The following is a 26,114-nucleotide window of genomic DNA, read 5'->3' as shown; positions in this document are numbered from 1 at the left end:
AGCCAAACCAAAGTTTTATCCAATCAGTCCTGATGGAGGGGCTCGACCCAAAACATCCATAGACGCTGCCTGACCTGCTGAGTTCCTCCAGCATTTTGTGTGTTGTTCCAGATTTCCAGGATCTGTGGTCTCTCGTGCCTTTAACATTCTATACAGCTGCAAAATAACTTCCTGACTCTTATACTCAATGCCCTGACCAATGAAGGCCAGCATGCCTTACACCTCCTTTCCCTCCCTACCTACTTGTGTGGCCATTTTTAGTCAGCTGTGGACTTGGACCACAACATTCCTCTGTACGCCAACACTGTTAAGGATCCTGCCACTAACGGTGACCTGTCCCTTTACATTTGACCTCTGAAAGTGCAACCAACACCTCACATTTGCTCGGATTAAACTCCATCTACCATTTCTCCGCCCATATCTGCAACTGATCTATATTCTGCTGTAGCCTTTGAATGCCCTCTACACTGCCCACAGCTCCACCGATCTCATCTGCAAACTTACTAACCCACTCATCCACATTTTCATCCAGGCCATTTACGTATATCTCACAAACAGCAGAGGTCCCAGCACCAATCCCTGAGGAAAACCACTAGTCACAGACCTCCAGCCAGAATACGTCCCCTTGACCTCTACCAACTGTCTTCTATGGACAAGCAAATTCTGAATCCAAGTGGCCAAGTCACCGTGGATCCCATGCATTTAATCAGGATCAGCCAATTCTGAATCCAAACAGCCGGTCACCATGGATCCATGCATCTTAATCTTCTGGATGAGCCTCCCATGAGGGACCTTGTTGAGTGCCTGACTAAAATCCATGTGGACAACATCCACAGCTCTACCTTCATTGATCACCTTTGTCAACTCCTCAAAATACTCAATCAAGTCAGTAAGACATGACCTGCCCCACACAAAGCCATGCTGACTGTCCCTACTTAAGCCATGCTTTTCCAAATGCTTATAAATCCTATCCCTAAGAATCCTGTCCAACATATTCCATACCAGTGATGTGAGACTCACCGGCCTAAATTTTCCTGGATTATCCCTATTTCCCTTCTTGAACAAAGGAACAACATTAACCACTCGCCAGTCCTCCGGGACCTCACCTGTTGCTTGAGATGATACAAAGATCTTGGTCAAGACCCCAGCAATCTCCTCTGTCAACAACCTGGGACAGATCTCATCAGGCCCCGGGGACATCCACCTTGATGCTCTTCCTGCTCTCAACATGCCCCAGCACATTAACGTGCCCCACACTGCTCTCACTGTCCTCCACGTCCTTCTCCCTGGTGAATACCGACGCAAAATCCTCAATTATACTTCGCCCACTTCCTCTGACTCCAAGTATAAATTCCCTCCTTTATCCTTGAGTGGTGCTACCCTCTCCCTTATTATCCTCTTGTTTTTTAATGTAAGGATAAAATGCCTTGGGATTCTCTAATCTGACTTGCCAAGAACATTTCATGGTCCCTTTTGGCCTTTTCTAATCCCCTGCTTGAACTCTTTCCGGCTCTCTTTATATTCCTCAAATGCCTGGTTTGAGTTTAACTTCCTCAACCTTACATGCGCTTCCTTTCTCTTTTTGACTAAGTTCATAATCCCTCTCGACATCCAAGGTTCCCTCACCTTGCCATCCTCGTCCTTCCTCCTCACTGGAACATGCCAGTCCTGAGCTCTGACCAGCTTGTCTGTAAATAACTCCCACATGTCAGACGTGGACTGCTCCCAATTCCTCCCCCCAGCTCCTGTCTAATAATGTTGTTACTTGCCCTGCCCCAATTTGTACTTTCCCACAAGCTCCAGACTTATCCTTATTCATAACTATCTTAAAACTTAAGGAGTCGTGATCACTGTTCCCAAAATGTTCTCCCACTGAAAGGTCAGTCACCTGGCCAGGCTCATTTCCCAAAACAAGGCCCAGTATGGTCCCTCCTCCAGTTGAACTTTCCACATACTGTTTCAACAAACCCTCTTGAATACACCGAAGAAATTCTGCTCCATCTAAGCCTCTTGCACTAAGTAAATCCCAGGCAATATTGGGGAAGTTAAAGTCCCTGTTGCTTTTGAATCTTTCCATGATCTGTCCACATAGCTGTTCCTCTATCTCCTGGTGTCTATTGGGAGGTCTGGAGTATAACCCCATCAGAGTGATGACACCTTTCTTATTCCTGACCTCTACCAGTATTGCCTCAGTCGATGAGCCCTCCATTATGTCCATCTGAGTGCAGTTGTGACATTCTCCCTGATCAGTAATGCAACCCCTCCACCTCTTTTACCCCCCCTCTATCTCATCCAAAACATTGAAACCCTGGAACATTGAGCTGCCAGTCCTGTTCTTCTCGCAAACAAGTGTCTGTAATGGCCACAACATCATAATTCCGACATCATTATTTCCTTTAAACTTTCCCTCACCTTAAATGCGTGTCCTCTGTACTTAACATTTCTACCCTGGGGAAAAGACTGTCTACTCTATCTGTGCCTTTCATAATTTTATAAACTCCTATCAGGTCTCCTCTCAGCTTCTGCCGCTCCAGAGAAAGCAACCCAAGTTTGTCCAACCTCTCCTTATGGTCTAATCCAGGCAGCATCCTGGTTAAACGTTTTCAAAAACTGGACTTGAGATATCCTTTGCGGATAAGGTAAAGGGGAATCCTAGAGGATTCCATAAGAGCAAAAGAATAACTTGGGAGAGAACAGGTCCCCTTAATGATCAATGTGGAGATGGGCAACGTCTTAAACAAACACTACTCTCTATTTACCTCTTTACCTGGAGAAGGTCATGGAAGTTAGGAAATTCAGAGAAAAATAGTCCTGAAGCACACCTACAACATGGGATCCAGGGTGAGCTAGCCAGTTGGATACAAAATTGGCTTGGTGGCAGGAGTCAGAGGGTGGGAGTGGAGGGGTGTTTCTCAGACTGGCGGCCGGTGACCAGTGGTGTTCCGCAGGGATCGGTGCTGGGTCCGCTGTTGTTTGTCATCTATATTAATGATTTGGATGAGAATGCCGGTGGTATAGTTAGTCAGCATGTGAACGACACCAAAATCGGTCGTATAGTGGACAGTGAAAGAGGTTGTCTAAGGTTGCAACAGGATCTAGATCAACCAGGAAAGTGGGCCAAGGAACAGCAAATGCAGTTTAACTTGGACAAGTGCAAAGTGTTGCATTTTGAGAAATTAGACCAGGGCAGAACTTACAGAGTAAACATCAGGGTCCCAGGGAGTGTTAATGAACGAGAGACCCAGGAGCACATATACATTATTTTCTGAAAGAACCATAGAATAATATAGCACAATACAGGCCCTTCGGCCCACCATGTTGTGCCGCCCTTCAAACCACACCTAAGACTATCTAACCCCTTCCTCCCACATATCCCTCTATCTTAAATTCCTCCATATGCTTATCTAACAATCTCTTGAACTTGATCAATGTATCAGCCTCCACCACCACCCCAGGCAGCATATTCCATGCACCAACCACTGTCTGGGTGAAAATCCTCCCTCTGACATCTCCCTTGAACTCCCCCCCCCCCCCCCCCCCCCATTATCTTAAAGCCATGCCCTCTTGTTTTGAGCATTGATGCCCTGGGAAAGAGGCGCTGGCTGTCCACTCTGTCTATTCCTCTTAATATTTTGTACACCTCTATCATGTCTCCCCTCGTCCTCCTCCTCTCCAATGAGTAAAGCCCTAGCTCCTTTAGTCTCTCCTCATAATCCATACTCTCTAATCCAGGCAGCATCCTGGTAAATCTCCTCTGCACCCTTTCCAACGCCTCCACATCCTTCCTATAATGAGGCGACCAGAATTGGACACAGTACTCTAAGTGTGGTCTAACCAGAGTTTTGTAAAGCTGCATCATTACTTCATGGCTCTTAAACTCAATCCCACGATTTATGAAAGCTAACATCCCATAAACTTTCTTAACTACCCTATCCACCTGTGAGGCAACTTTCAGTGATCTGTGGATATGAACCCCCAGATCCCTCTGCTCCTCTACACTGCCCAGAATCCAGCCATTTACCTTGTACTCTGCCTTGGAGTTTGTCCTTCCAAAGTGTACCACCTCACACTTCTCTGGATTGAACTCCATCTGCCACTTCTCAGCCCAGCTCTGCATCCTATCAATATCCCTCTGCAATCTTCGACAGCCCTCCACACTATCCACAACACCACCGATCTTTGTGTCATCTGCAAACTTGCTAACCCAGCCTTCCACCCCCTCATCTAAGTCATTAATAAATATCACAAAAAGTAGAGGTCCCAGAACCGATCCCTGTGGGACTCCACTAGTCACAGCCCTCCAATCCGAATGCACTCCCTCCACCACAACCCTCTGCTTTCTACAGGCAAGCCAATTCTGAATCCACACGGCCAAGCTTCCCTGGATCCCTTGGCCTCTGACCTTCTGAAGAAGCCTACCATGTGGAACCTTGTCAAACGCCGTACTAAAATCCATGTAGACCACATCTACTGCACTACCCTCATCAATCTTCCTGGTCATCTCCTCAAAGAACACTATCAGGCTTGTGAGGCAAGATCTTCCCTTCACAAAGCCATGCTGGCTGTCCCTAATCAGTCCATGATTCTCCAAATGCTCATAGATCCTACCTCTTAGGATCCTTTCCAACAGCTTGCCCGCCACAGACGTAAGGCTCACTGGTCTGTAATTCCCTGGACTATCCCTACTACCTTTTTTGAATAAGGGGACAACATTCGCCACCCTCCAATCCTCCAGTACCATCCCCGTTGACAACGAGGACTCAAAGATCCTAACCAACAGTTCAGCAATCTCCTCCCTCGCCTCACGAAGCAGCCTGGGGAATATTCCGTCAGGCCCTGGGAGTGGTGACACTGGTAGACAAGATAGTGATGAAGGCATTTGGCATGCTTGCCTTCAGTCAGGGGTCTGAGTACAAGAGTTGAGATCTCATGTTACAACTGTACAAGGCATTGATGAGACCACACGTGGAGTATTGTGTGCAGTTCTAGTCATTAAGCTGGAAATGGTGCAGGAAAGATTCACCAGGATGTTGCCAGGACTGGAGGGCTTGAGTTACAAGGAGAAACTGGACAGGCTGGGACAGTTTTCCCTGGAGCGAAGGAGGCTGAGGGGTGACCTTATGGAGGTTTAGAAAACCATGAGGGCCATTGGTAAGGTGAATGGTCACAGTCATTTTCCCAGGGTAGGGGAATAGAGGGCAATGGTTTAAGGTGAGAGGGGAAAGGTACAAAGGGGACCCGAGTCCCAGCTGTCAGAGGAAGTGGCACAGGTGGGTACAATGTTTAAAAGACATTTAGACAGATACACGGCTAAGGTTTAGAGGGATATGGGCCAAATGGGACTAGCTCAGGTTGGCACCTTGGTCAGCATGGATGAATTGGGCCGAAGGGCCTGTTTCCGTGCTGTATGACTCTATGTCCTATCTACAATGGGGTGACCAGAACTGCACACAGTGCTTTAGAAAGCTGTACCATAACACCCCTGCTCAAGCATCCAGTATGCCTTCTTTGCCACCCTATCTGACACCTTCAGGTATCCATGGATATGTTCACAAAAGTCCCTTTGTTTCTCAATATTCCCTCGGGTCGTACCATTGATAGTGACGTTGACTCTTCTCTGACCTTCCAAAAGTGCATCACTTATCAGCATTAAGTTCCATTTGCCATGGATCTGCTCAATTTATCCACTGACCAATATCGTCTTGTAACCTGAGACTATTCTCACTATCCACAACTCTGACCTTTTTTGGGGGCATCTGCAAACTACTTTCAATTATTTTAAAATATTTCCACCCTGATAAAAAGTAGAAGGTTTCATTTTTCTTTTATTCTAAAACTCAGCAACATTACATTTCTTGGAGATTAAAACTACCCATTTGGGTTTAAGTCACGGTGAGAATGTGTGTGTTTCTGCCCTCGAGGGGGCAGCGATGAGCTGCTTTTTCAGACTGCTTTGGAGGCACAGACAGAGTAGAGGCCGGTATCTTTTTCCCCAGGGTCGAAATATTTAACACTAGAGGGCATGCATTTAAGGTGAGGGGGCAAGTTCAAAGGAGAAGTGCGGGGCAAGGTTTTGTTTTACACAGAGTGTGGTGGGTACCTGGAATGCTCTGCCAGGGGTAGTGGTGGAGGGAGATAGGATAGAGGCCACTCAATCTATATCCATCATAATTTTATAAACTTTGATCAGGTCTCCCCTCAGCCCTCGCTGCTCCAGAGAACACAACCCAAGCTTGTCGAAACTTTCCCTATAGCACATACCCTCTAATCCAGGCAGAATCCTGGTGAACCTCTTCTGCACCCTCTTCAAAGTCTCCACATCCTTCCTGTAATGGGGTGACCAGAATTGAATGCAATTCTCCAGATGCGGCCTAACCAGAGTTTTATAAAGCTGCAACATAACTTCCTGACTCTTGAACTCAGTGCCTCGATTAATAACGGCAAGCATGCCAAATGCCTTCTTTACCACCCTATCAACTTGTGGCCACTTTCAGCGAGCTATGAACTTGGACCCCAAGATACTTCTGCACATCAATGCCGATAAGCATCCTGCTATTAACTGTGTACTTTCCCTTTACATTTGATCTCCCAAACTGCAACATCTCACACTTGCCCGGATTAAACCCCATCTGCTATTCCTCTGCCCATCTGTAACTGATCGATATCCCACTGTTTCCTTTGGCAATTTTCTACACTGTCCACAATGCCACCAATCTGCAAAGTTACTAACCCACCCATCCACATTTTCATCCAAGTCATAGAGTCCTTCAGCATTGAAGCCAGTCCTTCAGCCAAACTGGTCCTTGCAAATCAAGATTCGCATCTAAGCTAGTCTCATCTGCCAGTGTTTGGCCCCTATCCCTCTAAACCTTTCCTATCCATGTAATTGTCCAAGTGCCTTTTAAATGTTGTTAATGTACCTGCCTCACCCACTTCCTCTGGCAGCTCACTCCACATACCACCCTCTGGGTGAAAAAGTTGCCCCCTGGGTTCCTATTACATTTCTCCCCTCTCACCTTAAACCTATGCTGTCTAGTCCTTGATTCCCCAACCCTGGGAAAAAGCCTGGTGTACATTTACCCTATCTATGCCCCTCATGATTTTATACACCTCTATAAAATCACCCCCATTCTCCTACGGTCCAATGAAAAAAGTCCCAACCTGCTCAACGTCTCTCCATAATTCAGTCCCTCGAGTCCCAGCAACATCTTTGTAAATCTCCCCTGCACTCTCTCCAGCTGAATGACATCTTTCCTGTAGCAGGGTGGCCAAAACTGAGTAAAATATTCCAAATGCAGTGTCACCAACATCTTGTACAACTGCAACATAACATCATAACTTCCATACTCAGTGCCCTGACAGATAAAAGCCAGCGTACCAAATGCCTTCTTCACCACCTTGTCTACCTGTGACATCACTTTCAGTGAACCATGTACTTGTACTCTTTGGTCCCTCTGTTCTACAACACTCCCCAAGACCCTACTGTTCATCATGAAAGTTCTGCCTTGATTTGACTTTCCCAAAATGCAACACATTGCACTTGTCTGAATAAAACTCCATTTGCCATTCCTTGGCCCACTTACCCAGCTGATCAAGATCCCTCTATAATTCCTGATAACCATCCTCATTGCCTACAACACCACCTTATATTAGCGTCATCTGCAAACTTACCATGCCTTGTACATTCACATCCAAGTGTATGTGTGTGTATGTATGATATATATAATAATAGTCATTTACAGATATCTATCACAACAGAGGTCCAGCACAGATCCCTGCAGAACACCACTAGTCACGGACCTGCAGCCAGCATCAGTCCTATTGACCACTACCTTGTCTTCTATAGGCAAGCCAATTCTGAATCCAAACGGCCAAGTCACCGTGGATCCCATGCATCCACTGTTTAAAAAAGGATGTAGGCAAAAGGCAGGTAACTATAGGCCAGTTAGCTTAACATCTGTATCCAGGAAAACGCTTGAAGCTATCATTAAGGAAGAAATAGCGAGACATCTGGATAGAAGTGGTTCCATCAGGCAGACACAGCATGGGTTCAGGAAGGGCAGGTCCTGTTTGACCAACTTACTGGAGCCCTTTGAGGATATAATGAGCGCAGTGGACAGAGGGGAACAAGTAGGTGTTGTAATCTTGGATTTCCATAAGGTGTTCGATAAGGCGCCGCAGAAAAGACTTATCCATAAGATAAGGATGCATGGAGTTGGGGGTAAGGTATTAGCATGGATAGTGGATTGGTTAACCAATAGAAGGCAGGGAGTTGGGATAAATGGGTGTTTTTCTGGTTGGCAATAGGTGGTGAGCGGGGCTGCCGCAGGGGTTGGTGCTGGGCCCGCAATTGTTTACGATATACATTTTCAATTTGGAAGAGGGGACCAAGTCTAGCGTATCTAAATTTGCTGATGACACAAAGTTGAGCGGAAAAGCAAATTGTGCAGAGGATGCGGAGAGTCTGCAGAGAGACATAGATAGGTTCAGTGAGTGGGCAAGGGTCTGGCAGATGGAGTAAAATGTTGGTAAATGCGAGGTCATCCACTTTGGAAGGAAAAATAGAAGATCAGATTATTATTTAAATGGTGAAATATTGCGGCATGCTGTTGTGCAGAAGGACTTAGGAGTGCTTGTGCATAAATCACAAAAGGTCAAGAAGGCAAATGAAATGCTGGCCTTCATTGTTGGAGGGATTGAATTTAAGAGCAGGGAGGTTATGCTGCAACTGTACAGGGTACTGGTGAGGCCGCACCTGGAGTACTGCGTGCAGTTCTGGTCTCCTTACCTGAGGAAAGATATACTGGCTTTGGAGGCAATGCAGAGGAGGTTCACCAGGTTGATTCCGGAGATGAGGGGGTTAGCCTATGAGGAGAGATTGAGTTGCCTGGGACTATACTCGCTGGAATTCAGAAGAATGAGAGGGGATCTTATAGAAACATGTAAAATTATGAAAGGGATAAATAAGATAGAGGCAGGAAGGTTGTTTCCACTGGTAAGTGAGACTAGAACTGGGGGACATAGCAAAATTCGGGGGAGTAGATTTAGGACAGAGATGAGGCTTTTCCCAGAGAGTAGCAAATCTGTGGAATTCTCTGCCCAGGAAAAGAGTAGAGGCTACCTCATTAAATCTATTTAAGGCACAATTTTACAGATTTTTGCATGTAGGGGAATGAAGGGTTATGGGGAAAAGGCAGGTCGGTGGATCTGAGTCCACGGCCAGATCAGCCATGATCTTATTGAATGGCGGAGCAGGCTCGACGGGCCAGATGTCCTCCTCCTGCTCTTACATTCTTAATCTTCCGGATGAGCCTGCCATGAGGGACCTTGTCAGAATGCCCTACATCTACTGCTCTACATTCATCAATCACCTTCATCGCCTCAAAAAACTCATTATTAAGACGTGACCTGCCCTTCACAAAGCCATGCTGACTGTCTCTAATTAGACCATAGTTTTCCAAATGCTTATAAATCCGATCTCTAAGAATCCTCTTCAATAGCTTCCCTACCTGAGACTCACCAGTTTACGATTTCCAGGATTATCCCTATTTCCCTCCTTGAATAATGGAACAACATTAGCTACTCACCAGCCCTTCAGGACCTCACCTGTGGCTAGAGAGGACACAAAGATCTTGGCCAAGGCCCCAGCAATCTCATCTCTCGCCTCTCTCAATGACCTGGGGTTTATCCCATCAGAAGACACAAGAGACTGCAGATGCTGGAATCTAGAGCAACACACAAAAGCATCACAGGGACTCAGCGGGTCAGGCAGCATCTTTGGAGGGGAATGGATGGTCGACATTTCAGGTTGAAACCCTTCATCTGGGCTGAAAGATGAAGCCGGTATAAAAAGGTGGGGGGAAGGGGTGGAGCCAGAGCTGGCAGGTGATAGGTGGATCCAGGTGAGGGGGGGGGGGGGGGTGTTATAGGCAGATGGGGGAGGGGCAGAGTGGGAATGATGTCAGAAGCTGGGAGGTGATAGGTGGAAGTGACAAAGGGCTGAATATTGTGGAATATGATTGGAGAGGAAGGTGGAGCATGGAATAGAGGGAAGGAGGTGGGGAGGGGAACCAGTGGGAGGGGTGTGTGGGTGATGGACAGGTGGGGAGGTGGGGAGGGGAACCAGTGGCAGGGGTGTGTGGGTGATGGACAGGGGAACCAGTGGCAGGGGTGTGTGGGTGATGGACAGGGGAACCAGTGGGAGGGGTGTGTGGGTGATGGACAGGTGGGGAGGTGGGGAGGGGAACCAGTGGGAGGGGTGTGTGGGTGATGGACAGGTGGGGAGGGGAACCAGTGGGAGGGGTGTGTGGGTGATGGACAGGTGGGGAGGTGGGGAGGGGAACCAGTGGGAGGGGTGTGTGGGTGATGGACAGGTGGGGAGGTGGGGAGGGGAAAGACATATGGTGATGGGGGCCGGGAAGGTCAGGAGGGCAGAGAAAAGGGACGGAGGGAGCAGTTACCAGAAGTGTGTTGATCTATATCCCATCAGGCCCCGGGGACTTGTCCACCTTCATGATCTTCAAGAGACCCAACACCACCTCTTTCTTTTTCTCAAAATGCCCTGGCATGTTAGTGCGCTCCACACTGGTCTCGCCATCCTCCACGTCCTTCTCCTTGATGAATACCGACACACTCATTTATGATCTCACCCACATCCGCCTCCAAGCATGTGTTCCCTCCTTTATCCTTGAGTGTTCCCACCCTCTCCCTAGTTATCCTCTTGATATACGTGTACAGAATGCCTTAGGATTCTCTTTAATCCTACTTGCCAAGGACCTTTCATGGCCCCTCCTGGCTCTCCTAATTCCCTTCTTGAGTTCTCTTCTGGCTTCTTTATAATCCTCAAGGACCCTCTTTGGTTTTAGCTTCCTAAACCTGACCGGTATTTCCTTTTCCTTCTTGACTAAGTTCACCACCTCTCTCGACATCCAAGGTTCCCTCACCCTGCCCTCCTCGTCCTTCCTCCTCACTGGAACATCCCCGTCCTTCACTCTGTGCAGTTGGTCTTTAAACACCCTCCACATTGTCAGATGTGGACTTGCCCAGAAACAGTTATTCCCAGTTAACTCTCCCTAGTTCCTGCCTAATGCTCTCATAATTTACCCTGCCCCAATTTAATACTCTCCCAGACTTATCCTTATTCATAACTATCTTGAAACTTAAAGAGTTGTGGTCACTGTTCCCTAACTGTTCTCTCACTGAAAGGTCGGTCATCTGGCCAGGCTCATCTCCCAACACCAGGTCCAGTACGGCCCCTCCTCTCATTGGACTATCCACACACTGATTTGAGAAACCCTCCTGGATGCACCTAACAAATTCTACACCATCTAGACCTCTTGCGCTATGGAGGTCCCCGTCTATATTGGGGAAGTTGAAGTCACCCATGACAACAATCCTATTGTTTTTACATCTGTCCCTAATCTGCCTGCATATCCGTTCCTCAGTGTCCCGTGGGTGGGGTCCGTTGTGTAATCCCATCAGAGTGATTGCACCTTCTCCAGATTATCCATGTACCCCTCCCTTCCATTACAGCACTTTGTGCAACACCCGTCCTTTGACCTCTTCCCTTCCCACCATCCAGGGACCCAAACAGTCCTTCCCAGTGAAGCAGCGATTCACTGGCACTTCTTCTAATCTAGTGTTCATTGTTCACATTGTGATCTCCCCTGCACAGGTTGGAGGGATAACTTTGTGGACTGCCTGCACTCCATCCACGGGGCAACCCCGAACTTCCAAAAGTTCCAAAAGAAAGAGAACCTATCATGGGAGATTGGATTTAGAACTGGCTTGGCCATAGAGGGTGGTGTGGAGGGGTGTTTACTCAGTGGTGTCCCACAGGGATCATTGCCAACACCTTTATGTAAGTGACTTGGATGAAAATGTAGAAGGGTTGGTTAGTAAGTTTGCAGACAACACACAAATTGACAGCACAAAAACAGGCCCCTCAACCAATGATGTCTGTTCCAACCACGATGCCAAATTAAATTAATCCTCTCTGCTTGCACGTGGACATTATCCCTGTTTCCTGCCTGTTCCTGTGTCTGTCTAAATACCTCTTAATGTTGCTGCTGTATCTGCCTCCACCACCTCTCCTGGCAGCCCGTTCCAGGCACCCACCGCTCGCTGTGTAAAAAAACTTGCCCCACACATCTCCTTTAAACTTTCCCTCTCTCACCTTAAAGCTATGCCCTCTAGTATTTGACATTTTCACCCTGACCAACCACCTTATCTATGCCCCTCGTAATTTTATAAACTTCCATCAGGTCTCCCCTCAGCCTCTGATGCTCCTGAGAAAACAACACAAATTTGTCCAACCTCTCGATCGGGAGCAAGCAGCAGCAGCCGAGGAGTTCCGAACAGATAAGTTTTTTTTTCTAACGGTTCAGGGATAGCGGGGAGTAACTGCACAGGCACGTGACATCATCGGTAGCACGCAAACTGTTTAAAAAGACCGCCATATCCAGAGGGCAGCGGCAGAGCGGGCAGTGGAGTCAGAGGGAGCAGAGTGTTCTGGGCTTTGACTCAAGGGGCTTGGGCGGTAATGGGCGAAGCGGGTGAGTAGCTGGTAGGTAAAAGTAAGGTTTACCTGTTATTGTTATAAATTTTTAAGTAAGATAAAACAAGGTAGGGAAAGAATTAGTTCAGATGGAGGGCAAGGCGATGTGCTGCAGCTGCTTGATGTGGGAGCGAGTGGACCCTGCTGGGGTGCATGGTGACCACGTCTGCAGTAAGTGCTTGAGGCTGCAGGAACTTCAGCTCAGAATTGATGAGCTGGAGTTGCAGCTTCAAACACTGCAAAGCATCAGTGAGGGAGAGAGTTATGTAGATACTGTACATCAGGAGACAGTCACCCCCCTTAGAGCAAGTACTTCTGGGATTCAGGAAGTAGACAGAAGGGTGACCGTCAGGGGAGAGAAAAGGAAAAAGAAAACGAACAGGCAGATAGAGCAGAGGACCCTGGAGACTGTTCCCCTCAGTAACAGGTGTTCTTCTTTGGAGACTGTTGAGGGGGATGACCTGCCGGGGTCTAGCAGCAGTAGCCAGGTCTCTGGCACTGGGACCAGTCCTGCTGCTCAGAAGGGAAGGGAGGAGAAGAGGAAGGCAGTAGTGATAGGGGACTCGACAGTCAGGGAAACAGACAGGAGGTTCTGTGGCAGTGAGCATGAATCCCGGATGGTATGTTGCCTCCCAGGTGCCAGGGTCCAGGATGTCTCTGATGGGATCCACAGGATTCTTGAATGGGAGGGAGAACAGCCAGAAGCCGTGGTTCATGTTGGTACCAACGACATAGGTAGGAAGAGGGATGAGGTCCTGAAAAGTGAGTTTAGGGAGCCAGGCAGAAGGCTGAAGAACAGGACCTCAAGGGCAGCCATCTCAGGATTGCTGCCAGTGCCACGTGATAGTGAAGGGAGGAATAGGAGGAGATGGCAAATAAAAGTGTGGCTGAGAAGTTGGTGCAGGAGGGAAGGTTTTAGATTTTTGGATCATTGGGATCTCTTCAGGGGAAGGTGGGACTTGTACAGAGAGGACGGGTTACACAGAACCAGAGGGGGGGCCAATATCCTTGCAACCAGGTTTGCTAGGGTGGTTCAGGAGGGTTTAAACCAGATTGCGAGGGGGAAGGGAACCGAAGGAGTAGGTCAGAGGAAGAAGGGGATGGGGAAAAGTCAGATCTAACAGGTAGAGAGGCTTTGAGGAAGGAGAAGCAGAGTACAGGCTATAAAAGTAGAAAGGTGGATGGGCTAAAGTGCATTTACTTAAATGCAAGAAGCATCAGGAATAAGGGAGATGAACTGAGAGCTTGGATAAATACATGGAACTATGATATTGTGGCTATTATAGAGACATGGCTGACATCGGGGCAGGAATGGATATTGAATATTCCTGGTTTTCAGTGTTTTAAAAGGGATAGGGAGGGGGGCAGAAGAGGAGGAGGGGTGGTGTTACTGGTCAGGGACACTGTTACAGCTGCAGAAAGGGTGGATAATGTAGAAGGATCCTCTCTAGAGTTAGTATGGGTGGAAGTTAGGAACAAGAAAGGAGCAGTTACTCTACTGGGAGTATTCTATAGACCCCCCGGTAGCAGCAGCAGGGATACTGAGGGGCAGATTGGGAGGCAGATTTTGGAAAGATGCAAAAATAACAGGGTTATTATCACGGGAGACTTCAACTTCCCAAATATTGCTTGGCATCTGCTTAGTACCAAAGGTTTAGACGGGGCAGAATTTGTTAAGTGTGTCCAGGACGGATTTCTGTCACAGTATGTTGACAGGCCGACCAGAGGAAATGCCATATTAGATCTAGTTTTGGGTAATGAACCGGGTCAGGTGACAGATCTCTCAGTGGGTGAGCATTTGGGGGACAGTGACCACTGCTCCATAACCTTTAGCATTGTCATGGACAGGGATAGGAGCAAAGAGGACGGGAAGATATTTAATTGGGTAAGGGCAAATTATGAGGCTATAAGGCTAGAACTTGAGGGTGTAAATTGGGCTGACATTTTTGAAGGGAAATGTACTATGGAGATTTGGTCAGTGTTCAGGGATCTCTTGCAGGACATTAGGGATAAATTTGTCCCGGTGAGGTAGAGAAGGAATGGCAGGGTGAAGGAACCGTGGGTGACGAGAGAGGTGGCACAACTAGTTAGGAAGAAGGCGGCAGCATACATAAGGTGTAAGCAGCAAGGATCAGACAGGGCTCGTGGGGAATATAGAGTAGCAAGGAAGGAACTTAAGAAGGGGCTGAGGAGAGCAAGAAGAGGGCATTAAAAGGCTTTGGTGAGTGGGGTTAAGGAGAATCCCAAGGCTTTTTTCTAATACATGAAGAGCAGGAGGATGACGAGAGTAAAGGTAGGTCCAATTAGAGATAAAGGTGGGAAGATGTGCCTGGAAGCTGTGGAAGTGGGTGAGGTTCTCAATGAATACTTCTCCTCAGTATTAACCAAGGAGGGGGGCCTTGATGACGCTGAGGACAGTGTTGGTGAGGGTAATGTTAGCATGCAGATATCAAGAGAGAGGATGTGTTGAAGCTGTTAGAAAATATTAGGACAGATAAGTCCCTGGGGCCTGACGGAATATTCCCCAGGCTTCTCCGCAAGGCGAGGGAGGAGATTGCTGAACCACTGGCTAGGACCTTTGAGTCCTCGTTGTCCACAGGAATGGTACCGGAGGGTTGGAAGGTGGCAAACGTTGTCCCCTTATTCAAAAAAGGTAGTAGGGATAGTCCAGGGAATTACAGACCAGTGAGCCTTACGTCTGTGGTGGGCAAGCTGTTAGAAAGGATTCTAAGAGATAGGATCTATGATCATTGGAGAATCATGGACTAATAAGGGACAGCCAGCATGGCTTTGTGAAGGGAAGATCTTGCCTCACAAGCCTGATAGGGTTCTTTAAGGAGGTGACCAGGAAGATTGATGAAGGTAGTGCAGTAGATGTGGTCTACATGGATTTTAGTGAGGTGTTTGACAAGGTTCCACATGGTAGGCTTCTTCAGAAGGTCAGAGGGCAAGGGATCCAGGGAGGCTTGGCCGTGTGGATTAGGAATTGGCTTGCCTGTAGAAAGCAGAGGGTTGTAGTGGAGGGAGTGCATTCGGATTGGAGGGCTGTGACTAGTGGAGTCCCACAGGGATCGGTTCTGGGACCTCTACTTTTCGTGATATTTATTAATGACTTAGATGAGGGGGTGGAAGGGTGGGTTAGCAAGTTTGTAGACAACACAAAGGTTGGTGGTGTTGTGGATAGTGTGGAGGACTGTCGAAACTTACAGAGGGATATTGATAGGATGCAAAGCTGGGCTGAGAAGTGGCAGATGGAGTTCAATCCGGAGAAGTGTGAGGTGGTACACTTTGGAAGGACAAACTCCAAGGCGGAGTACAAGGTTAATGGCAGGATTCTGGGTAGTGTGGAGGAGCAGAGGGATCTGGGGATTCATATCCACAGATCACTGAAAGTTGCCTCACAGGTGGATAGGGTAGTTAAGAAAGCTTATGGGATGTTAGCTTTCATAAGTCATGGGATCAAGTTTAAGAGCCACGAGGTAATGATGCAGCTTTACAAAACTCTGGTTAGACCATACTTGGAGTACCGTGTTCAATTCTGGTCGCCTCATTATGGGAAGGATGGAGAGGAGATTTACCAGGATGCTGCCTGGATTAGAGAGTATGGATTATGAGGAGAGACTAAAGGAGCTAGGGCTTTACTCATTGGAGAGGAGGAGGATGAGAGGAGACATGATAGAGGTATACAAAATATTAAGAGGAATAGACAGAGTGGACAGCCAGCGCCTCTTTCCCAGGGCACCAATGCTCAATACAAGAGGGCATGGCTTTAAGGTAATGGGTGGGAAGTTCAAGGGAGATGTCAGAGGGAGGTTTTTCACCCAGAGAGTGGTTGGTGCATGGAATGCACTGCCTGGGGTGGTGGTGGAGGCTGATACATTGGTCAAGTTCAAGAGATTGTTAGATAAGCATATGGAGGAATTTAAGATAGAGGGATATGTGGGAGGAAGGGGTTAGATAGTCTTAGGTGTGGTTTAAAGGTCGGCACAACATGGTGGGCCGAAGGGCCTGTATTGTGCCGTATTGTTCTATGGTTCTCTCGTTACAGCTAATACCCTCTAACTCAGGCAGCATCCTGGTGAACCTCTTCTGCACCCCCTCTGAAGCCTCCACATCCTTCCTGTAATGGGGCAACCAGAACTGCACACAGTGCAGCGAAACCAAAGTTTTATACAGCTTCCTGACCCTTATACTCAAGGGCCGGACCAACGAAGGCAGGCGTGCCATACACCTGCCCTACCACCCTATCTACTTGTGCAGCCACTTTCGGGGAGCTACAGACTTGGACCCCAAGATCCCTCTGTACAGCAACAGTTAAGGATCCTGCCATTAACTGTGCACTTTCCCCTGACACTTGAACTCCCAAAATGCAACACCTGCCCAGATCAAACTCCACTTGCCATTTCTCCACCCATATCTGTAACTGATCTACATCCTGCTGCATCCTGTGACAAACCTCTTCACTGTCTGCAACTCCACCGATCTTCGTGTCGTCTGCAAACTTACTAACCCACTCATCCACACTTTCATCCAAGTCATTTACACATATTACAAACAGCAGAGGTCCCAGCACCGATCCCTGCGGAACACCACTGGTCACAGACTTCCAGCCAGAATAACAGCTTCCACCACTGCCATCTATGGGTAAGTCAGTTCTGAATACAGACTACCCAGTCACCCTGGATCCAATGCATCGTGATCTTCTGGATCAGCCTCCCATCAGGGACCTTATGAAACGCCTTACCGAGGTCCATGTGGAGAACACCCACTGCCCCACCCCTGCCAGCCCTCCTCGTCACCAATCTCCTGTCATCTTCTCAAATAAAGGAACTCACATTCATGAGACAGGGTTTTCCCCACCAGGCCATGCTGACATCCCTGACCAGCCCGTCTTTCCAAATGAATATAAATCCTGTCCCTTTGGATTTCAGGACTCACTGACCTGCAGTTCCCTGGCTTATCCCTGCTGCCCTTCTTAAATAAACGAACAGCACTTGCTATCCTGCAGTCCCTCGCCTGTGGCTGACGAAGATGTAAAGATTTCCATCAGGCCCCAGCTGACTCCTCCCTTGCTTCCCATTGCACTCTGGGACAGATCTCATCCAGCCCTGGCGATTTATTCACCCCGTTCCACGCCATTTAACACCTTAACAGTGCCCTGCTCCAGACTATCTGTGTGTCGCTCCCCAACCTCACCACCTTTGACCAGAAGATCAATAGGACTAGGTACATAACAAGGTCAGAGTGACTCACTCCTGACAACCCAAAGCCTTTCCAACAACTGGGTGCCTAATGCTGACACAAATCCAGGACTGACGCTCCCTTCAACCACCATGCTGAAGACTCATCCCTTCCACCACAGGGAACCTGCCAGTGAAGGTTTTCTTGTGCACTTTGGTGGTAAAGGTTGTGGGTCTGAGAGGTTGAGACCAATATTGCAGTACATTTTCTAGATGGTACACACTGCTGCCACTCTGCACCTGTGGTAGAGGGAATGAATTTGGATAATTAGGATTTGTAATTGGGAGTGAAGGCTTCCCCTCCCCTCCCCTCCCTCCCAAAGTGATAGGGGTCTGGAACTCACTGGTTGAACGAGTGAGATAGGTAAAAAAAACGTCGGTAAAAAGCAGGCAGATTAACGCTCATTGTCCTGAAGCATACAGAGCAGGGCTACAGAGCAACAGCTACAAGACAGAGTCAGGCTTGAGGAAAGGAAAATCAAACCAACTGCAGCTGCTGGAAACACGAAACGTTCTGACCAAGGGTTGTAGGCCTGAACCATGACTATGTCTCTCACCACAGAAGCTGGAAGACATCGCAAATGTAAGTGGTCTTAAGGTTAAACAACTTGGTGTGAGAATGCAGTTTGAAGCATGTTGCTGAAGTGTTGACCTCGATACTCAGAGTTCCTGCAGTGTTCACTTCCTAACAACAGCATCTTTCAACCCAGTAGACAAACAGCTCAGACTGCACAAGTAAGAATTCCTTACATCAGGGAGCACTAACTGCACGGTTAACTGATCCGTGCCGGAAATCTAGCAGACTATAATTATAAGACAGCAAAACTTTGGAAATCTTTGCCAGAAGCCAATTATGCTTCTCATAGCTTGAACTGCGCTTCAATACACTGCAACAGGAATTCCCATTAAACGCTTTAAAAAGATCCACTGATAATTCCCATGGTTTACACAGCGATTAAGCGAATCAGAATGCCTGATATTTAATCCCTGGCATGACCGAGATACCAAATCCCGGTTGGCAGGGTGCTCCACAGTTGTAGGGTGGAATGACGCCAACAGAAGTGGAGCACTGAGAGCATTACGGGACAGGCCAAATAAATAGGCCTTACATCTCAACCAATCAGGGTGCAGAACTGAGGCTTGGCTTTCCCGACACAATCCACGATGGTAATGACTTTGTGATCGAGTAACAATGGCAGGGCTTTGCCTGCCCGACAGACGGGACTGAACTAAAGATGGCAGGATGGGAATTGAACTGGGAATCAGAACCAACATTCCCAACCAAAAGGTGAAGAGGAGATCTACAGGTCCAACCTGGAGGCTGCCAACAGCTGACAGAGATTCTGCACACATTTGCAGCATCCAAGGGGGTAACTTCATCATACTTAGACAACCTGGTGCAGGGGGCAGGGATTCAGGTTCTTGGACCACTGGGATTTTTCTAGGGTAGCGGTGACCTGTACAAGAGGGATGGGTTGCACTTGAATCAGAGAGGATGGGAAAATGTTGTTTAAAAAGAGATGGTGTTTCGATCGGGAGTGAGAAGCCAGCGGACGGAAGCAGCTGAGATGTTCCGAAGAGATAAGTTTTTTTTTCTTGTAACAGTTTCAGGGATAGTGGGGAGTAGGTGCACAGGCGTGTGACATCAGTCGTTAGCGCGCGCAGAGTTTAAAAAGAAGACTGCCATATCCAGCGGGCAGCGTCAGAGCAGGCAGTGGGGTGAGAGGGAGCAGAGTGTTTTGGGCTTTGGCTCAAGGGGCTTCGGCTTAAAGGGACGAGGCGGGCGAGTAGCTGGTCGGTAAAGGTAAGGTTTACCTGTTATCTGTTATAAATTTTTAAGTAGGAAAAAACTAGGTAGGGGAGAGAAAACAAAAGAATTAGTTCAGATGGAGGACATGGTTGTGTGCTGCAGCTGCTTGATGTGGGAGCTCGTGGACCTTGACGTGGTCCACGATGGCCACATCTGCAGTAAGTGCTTGAGGCTGGAGGAACTTCAGCTCAGAATTGATGAGCTGGAGTCACAGCTTCAAACACTGCAAAGCATCAGTGAGGGAGAGAGTTATGTCGATACTGTGCATTGGGAGACAGTCACCCCCCTTACAGCAGGTACTTCTGGGGACCAGGAAGTAGACAGAAGGGTGACCATCAGGGGAGGGAAAAGGAAAAAGAAAACGAACAGGCAGATGGAGCAGAGGACCCCGGAGACTGTTGCCCTCAGTAACAGGTTCTCCGCTTTGGAAGCTGTTGAGGGAGATGACCTGCCGGGGCCAAGCAGCAGTAGCCAGGTCTCTGACACTGGGACCGATCCTGCTGCTCAGAAGGGAAGGGAGGAGAAGAGGAAGGCAGTAGTGATAGGGGACTCGAGGAGATGGCAAATAACTGTGTGGCTGAGAAGTTGGTGCAGGAGGGAAGGTTTTAGATTTTTGGATCATTGGGATCTCTTCAGGGGAAGGTGGGACTTGTACAGAGAGGATGGTTTACACCCGAACCCGAGGGGGGGTGGGGGCGAATATCCTTGCAGCCAGGTTTGCTAGGGTGGTTCAGGAGGGTTTAAACTAGTTTGTGAGGGGGAAGGGAACCAGAGGAGTAGGTCAGAGGAAGAAGGGGATGGGGAAAAGTCAGATCTAACAGGTAGAGAGGCTTTGAGGAAGGAGAAGCAGAGTACAGGCTATAAAAGTAGTAAGGTGGATGGGCTAAAGTGCATTTACTTAAATGCAAGAAGCATCAGGAATAAGGGAGATGAACTGAGAGCTTGGATAAGTACATGGGACTATGATATTGCGGCTATTACAGAGACATGGCTGACATCAGGGGAGGAATGGATATTGAATATTCCTGGTTTTCAGTGTTTTAAAAGGGATAGGAAGGAGGGGTGGTGATACTGGTCAGGGACACTGTTACAGCTGCAGAAAGGGTGGATAATGTAGAAGGATCCTCTCTAGAGTCAGTATGGGTGGAAGTTAGGAACAAGAAAGGAGCAGTTACTCTACTGGGAGTATTCTATAGGCCCCCTGGTAGCAGCAGGGATACCGAGGAGCAGATTAGGAGGCAGATTTTGGAAAGATGCAAAAATAACAGGGTTATTATCACGGGAGACTTCAACTTCCCAAATATTGATTGGCACCTGCTTAGTGCCAAAGGTTTAGATGTGGCAGATTTTGTCAAGTGTGTCCAGGATGGATTCCTGACACAATATGTCGACAGGCTAACTAGAGGGAATGCCATATTAGATCTAGTTTTAGGTAATGAACCGGGTCAGGTGACAGATCTCTCAGTGGGTGAGCATTTGGGGGACAGTGACCACTGCTCCATAACCTTTAACATTGTCATGGACAGGGATAGGAGCAAAGAGGACGGGAAGATATTTAATTGGGGAAAGGAGAATTATGAGGCTATAAGGCGAGAACTTGAGAGTGTAAATTGGGATGACATTTTTGAAGGGAAATGTACTATGGAGATGTGGTCGATGTTCAGGGATCTCTTGCAGGACGTTAGGGATAAATTTGTCCCGGTGAGGCAGAGAAAGAATGGCAGGGTGAAGGAACCGTGGGTGACAAGAGAGGTGGAACAACTAGTTAGGAAGAAGAAGGCAGCATACATAAGGTGTAAGCAGCAAGGATCAGACAGGGCTCGTGAGGAATATAGAGTATAGGAAGGAACTTAAGAAGGGCTGAGGAGAGCAAAAAGGGGACATGAAAAGGCTTTGGTGAGTGGGGTTAAGGAGAATCCCAAGGCTTTTTTCTCATACGTGAAGAGCAGAAGGATGACGAGAGTAAAGGTAGGTCCGATTAGAGATAAAGGTGGGAAAATGTGCCTGGAAGCTGTGGAAGTGGGTGAGGTTCTCAATGAATACTTCTCTTCAGTATTCACCAAGGACAGGGGTCTTGATGACTCTGAGGACAGTGTTAGTAAGGGTAATGTTCTAGAGTATGTAGGTATCAAGAGAGAGGACGTGTTGGAGCTGTTAGAAAATATTGGAACAGACAAGTCCCCGGGGCCTGACGGAATATTCCCCAGGCTGCTTCGTGAGGCAAGGGAGGAGATTGCTAAACCGTTGGCTAGGATCTTTGAGTCCTCGTTGGCCACGGGATTGGTACTGGAGGATTGGAGGGTGGCGAATGTTGTCCCCTTATTCAAAAAAGGTAGTAGGGATAGTCCAGGGAATTACAGACCAGTGAGCCTTATGTCTGTGGTGGGTAAGCTGTTAGAAAGGATTCTAAGAGATAGGATCTGTGAGCATTTAGAGAATCATGGACTGATTAGGGACAGCCAGCATGGCTTTGTGAAGGGAAGAAGCTTCACAAGTCTGATAGGGTTCTTTGAGATGACCAGGAAGATTGATGAGGGTAGTGCAGTAGATGTGGTCTACATGGATTTTAGTAAGGCATTTGACAAGGTTCCACATGGTAGGCTTCTTCAGAAGGTCAGAGGCCAAGGGATCCAGGGTGGATTGGCCGTGTGGATTCAGAATTGGCTTGCCTGTAGAAAGTAGAGGGTTGTGGTGGAGGGAGTGCATTCGGATTGGAGGCTGTGACTAGTGGTGTCCCACAAAGATCGGTTCTGGGACCTCTACTTTTTGTGATATTTATTAATAACTTAGATGAAGGGGTGGAAGGGTGGGTTAGCAAGTTTGCAGATGACACAAAGATCAGTGGTGTTGTGGATACTGTGGAGTGCTGTTGAAGTTTACAGAGGGATATTGATAAGATGCAGAGCTGGGCTGAGAAGTGGCAGATGGAGTTCAATCCAGAGAAGTGTGAGGTGGTACACTTTGGAAGGACAAACTCCAAGGCGGAGTACAAGGTAAATGGCAGGATTCTGGGCAGTGTAGAGGAGCAGAGGGATCTGGGGGTTCATGTACACAGATCACTGAAAGTTGCCTCACAGCTGGATAGGGTAGTTAAGAAAGCTTATGGGATATTAGCTTTCATAAGTCATGGGATCGAGTTTAACAGCCGCGAAGTAATGATGCAGCTTTACAAAACTCTGGTTAGGCCACACTTGGAGTACTGTGTCCAGTTCTGGTCATCTCATTATAGGAAGGATGTGGAAGCATTGGAAAGGGTGCAGAGGAGATTTACCAGGACGCTGCCTGGATTAGAGAGTATGGATTATGAGGAGAGACTAAAGGAGCTAGGGCTTTGGAGAGGAGGAGGATGAGGGGAGACATGATAGAGGTGTACAAAATATTAAGAGGGATAGATAGAGTGGACAGCCAGCGCCTCTTTCCCAGGGCACCAATGCTCAATACAAGAGGGCATGGCTTTAAGGTAATGGGTGGGGGGGTGGGGGGGGGTGGAGTTCAAGGGAGACGTCAAAGGGAGGTTTTTCACCCAGAGAGTGGTTGTTGCATGGTGTGCGTTGCCTGGGGTGGTGGTGGAGGCTGATATGTTGGTCTCGTTCAAGAGATTGTTAGATAAGCATATGGAGGAATTCAAAATAGAGGGATATGTGGGAGGAAGGGGTTAGATAGTCTTAGGTGTGGTTTGAAGGGTAGCACAACATGGTGGGCCGAAAGGCCTGTATTGTGCTGTACTGTTCTATGGTTCTTGTTCAAGAAAGGTAATAGGGATAATCATTGGAATTATAGACCAGTGAGTCTTACATCAGTGGTGGGCAAGTATTGGAGAGGATTCTTAGGGGCAGGGTTTATGAGCATTTGGAGAAGCATAGACTTATTAGGGACAGTCAGTGTGGCTTTGTGAGGGGCAGGTCATGCCTCATGAGCCTAATTGAGTTTTTTGAGGAGGTGACAAAACAAATTGATGAAGGTAGAGTGGTGGATGTGGTGTATATGGATTTCAGTAAGGCATTTGACGAGGTTCCCCATGGTAGGCCCATCCATAACGTTATGTGGCATGGGATCCCTGGATACTTGGCTGCGTGAATTCAGAATTGGCTTGCCCACAGGAGGCAGAGGGTGGTAGTAGATGGAGCACATTCTGCCTGGAGGTCAGTGACCAGTGGTGTTCCGCAGGGATGTGTTCTGGGACCTCTGCGCTTTTTGATTTTTATAAATGACTTGGATGAGTAAGTGGAAGGGTGGGTTAGTAAGTTTGCAGATGACACAAAGGTTGGAGGTGTTGTGGATAGTGTAGAAGGTTGTCATAGGTTACAACGGGATATAGACAGGATGCAGAGTTGGATGGAGAAGTGGCAGATGGAGTTCAATCTGGAAAAATGTGAAGTGATACACTTTAGAAGATCGAACTTGAAGGTGGAGTACAAGGCAGAATTCTTAGCAGTGTGGAGGAGTGGAGAGATCTTGGGGTCCAAGTCCATAGATCCCTCAAAGTTGCCACCCAAGTTGATATATTGGTTAAGAAGGTGTATGGTGTGCTGGCCTTCATTAGTCGGGGGATTGAGTTCAAGAGCCACGTGGTAATGTTGCATCTCTACAGAACTCTGGTTGGACCACACTCGGAGTACTGCATTCAGTTCTGGTCACCTCATTACAGGAAGGATGTGGAAGCTTCAGAGAGGGTGCAGAGGAGATTTACCAGGATGCTGCCTGGATAACAGAACATGTTTTATGAGGAAAGGCTGAGCGAGTTAGAGCTTTTCTCCTTGGAGAGATGGAGGATGAGAGGCAACTTGATAGAGGTGTATAAGATTATGAGAGGCATAGACAGAGTGGACAGCCAACATCTTCTCCCCAGGGCAGCAATGGCCAATATCAGTTTAAGGTCAGAGGAGGAAAGTTTAGGGGAGATGTCAGAGGTAGGTTTTTTTTTTACACAGAGACTGGTGGGTGCCTGGAACACACTGCCGGGGGTAGTGGCGGAGTCTGATACAATAGGGACATTTAAAAGACTCTTCGCCAGGCACATGGATGTAAGAAAAACTGAGAGTTATGGGCTGTGTAGGAGGGAAGGGTTAGATTGATCACAGAGTAGGTTTATACAGGTCAGAACAACATCGTGGGCTGAAGGGCCCGGACTGTGCTGTGCTGTTCTATGTTCCATGTTCCAGGATACAGATGCCACAGGTGTGCCAGAGGTACAGGTGAGCGAGGAGGGGATGTTGCCGGTTTGATAAGGGAGAATGTAACAGCAGAGCTTAGAGACGACATTCTTGGGGATCGTCCAGTGAGGCCGTATGGGCAGAACTTAGAAACAAGAAGGGGAGAGTCACTCTAGTGAGGCTGAATTATAGACCGCCCCCCCCCACCCCCCCAATAGTCAGTGGGAACTTGAGGAGCAGGTGTGTAGAGAAATTGCTCATAGTTGTAAGAATAACAGTGTTGTATTAGTGGGAGATTTTAATTTCCCCGGTATTGACTGGGCCACCCAGAGTGTTAAAGGCCTGGATGGGGTGGAATTCGTGAAATGTGTCCCGTAAAGTTTCCTGAGTCAATATACGTGGCCTTTATCAGGACAGTGCAATACTGGACCTCCTCTTAGGGAACGAGTTCAGGCAGGTAACTGAGGTGGCGGTCAGGGAGCACTTTGGCTCCAGTGACCATAATTCTACTAGTTTTAAGATAGTGATGGAAAAGGATAGGACAGGTCCACAGGTTAGGGTCCTAAACTGGAGCAGGGCTGATTTTGAGGGAGTTAGGCAGGATCTAGCAGAGGTCGGCTGGGAGAGCCTGTTTAAGGGAAAGGAATGAATGGCAAGTGGGAGGCTTTTAAGAGCGAGATATCAAGAGTCCAGGAGCAGCATGTTCCTGTTGGGGTGAAGGGTAAACCTGGAAAGTTTAGGGAGCCCTGGCTGAGAGATATTGAGGCTCTGGTCAAGAAAAAGGAGGCATACATTGGGTTTAGGAGGTCGGAGACGAGTGACTCCCTTGAGGACTATAGAAAGACTAAGAATACTCTTAAGAGGGAAATCAGGAGGCAAAGAGAGGGTATGAGATGGATCTTGCAGGGAAGGATAAGGAAAATCCTAAGAAGTTCTATAGCTTTATAAAGAGTAAAAGGGTGGCCAGGGAGAGATTAGGTCCCGCTAGAGATCAGCAGGGCCGCCTGTGTCTGGAGCCACAGGAGAGTGTTTACTGAGGAGAAATCAGGGTTGGTCAAGAGATAAGGGAAACAAGTGGAGATGTTTTGGAGAGCGTTTACATTACCAGGGAGGAGGTATTTGCAGCCTTACAGCGCATTAAAGTGGAAAAGTCCCCAGGGCCTGACCGAGTCCATCCTCGGACTTTGTGGGAGGCTAGAGGAGAAATTGCAGAGACTCTTGCAGAGATATCTGCTTCATCGTTAGCCACTGGTGAAGTTCCCGAAGACTGGAAGGTGGCTGATGCTGTTCCGTTGTTTAAGAAGAGCAGCAAGGACAAGCCATGGAACTACAGGCCGGTCAGCCTGACATCAGTG

General features: G+C 47.9%; 1 protein-coding gene across 7 annotated transcripts in view; it reads right to left on the bottom strand.

Annotated features, from left to right (window-relative positions):
- LOC127581246 (SH2B adapter protein 2) overlaps positions 1 to 26,114 on the bottom strand; it is a 120,666-nt gene that overhangs the window by 48,613 nt on the left and 45,939 nt on the right. For 4 of the 7 annotated variants that reach the window (XM_052035441.1, XM_052035439.1, XM_052035440.1 and 1 more), the window contains one exon: positions 17,950 to 18,036. The exons of the other annotated variants lie outside the window; for them this stretch is intronic. In XM_052035441.1, coding sequence (XP_051891401.1) covers positions 17,950 to 18,036 — 87 coding nt within the window. The remainder of the gene's footprint in view (positions 1 to 17,949; positions 18,037 to 26,114) is intronic. 7 annotated transcript variants of the gene reach the window in all.

Source organism: Pristis pectinata, chromosome 21 (genome assembly GCF_009764475.1).
Source record: "Pristis pectinata isolate sPriPec2 chromosome 21, sPriPec2.1.pri, whole genome shotgun sequence".
NCBI classification, from domain to species: domain Eukaryota; kingdom Metazoa; phylum Chordata; class Chondrichthyes; order Rhinopristiformes; family Pristidae; genus Pristis; species Pristis pectinata.
Note: the sequence above shows the minus strand (reverse complement) of the source record. Positions and strands in the feature narration are given on the sequence as shown.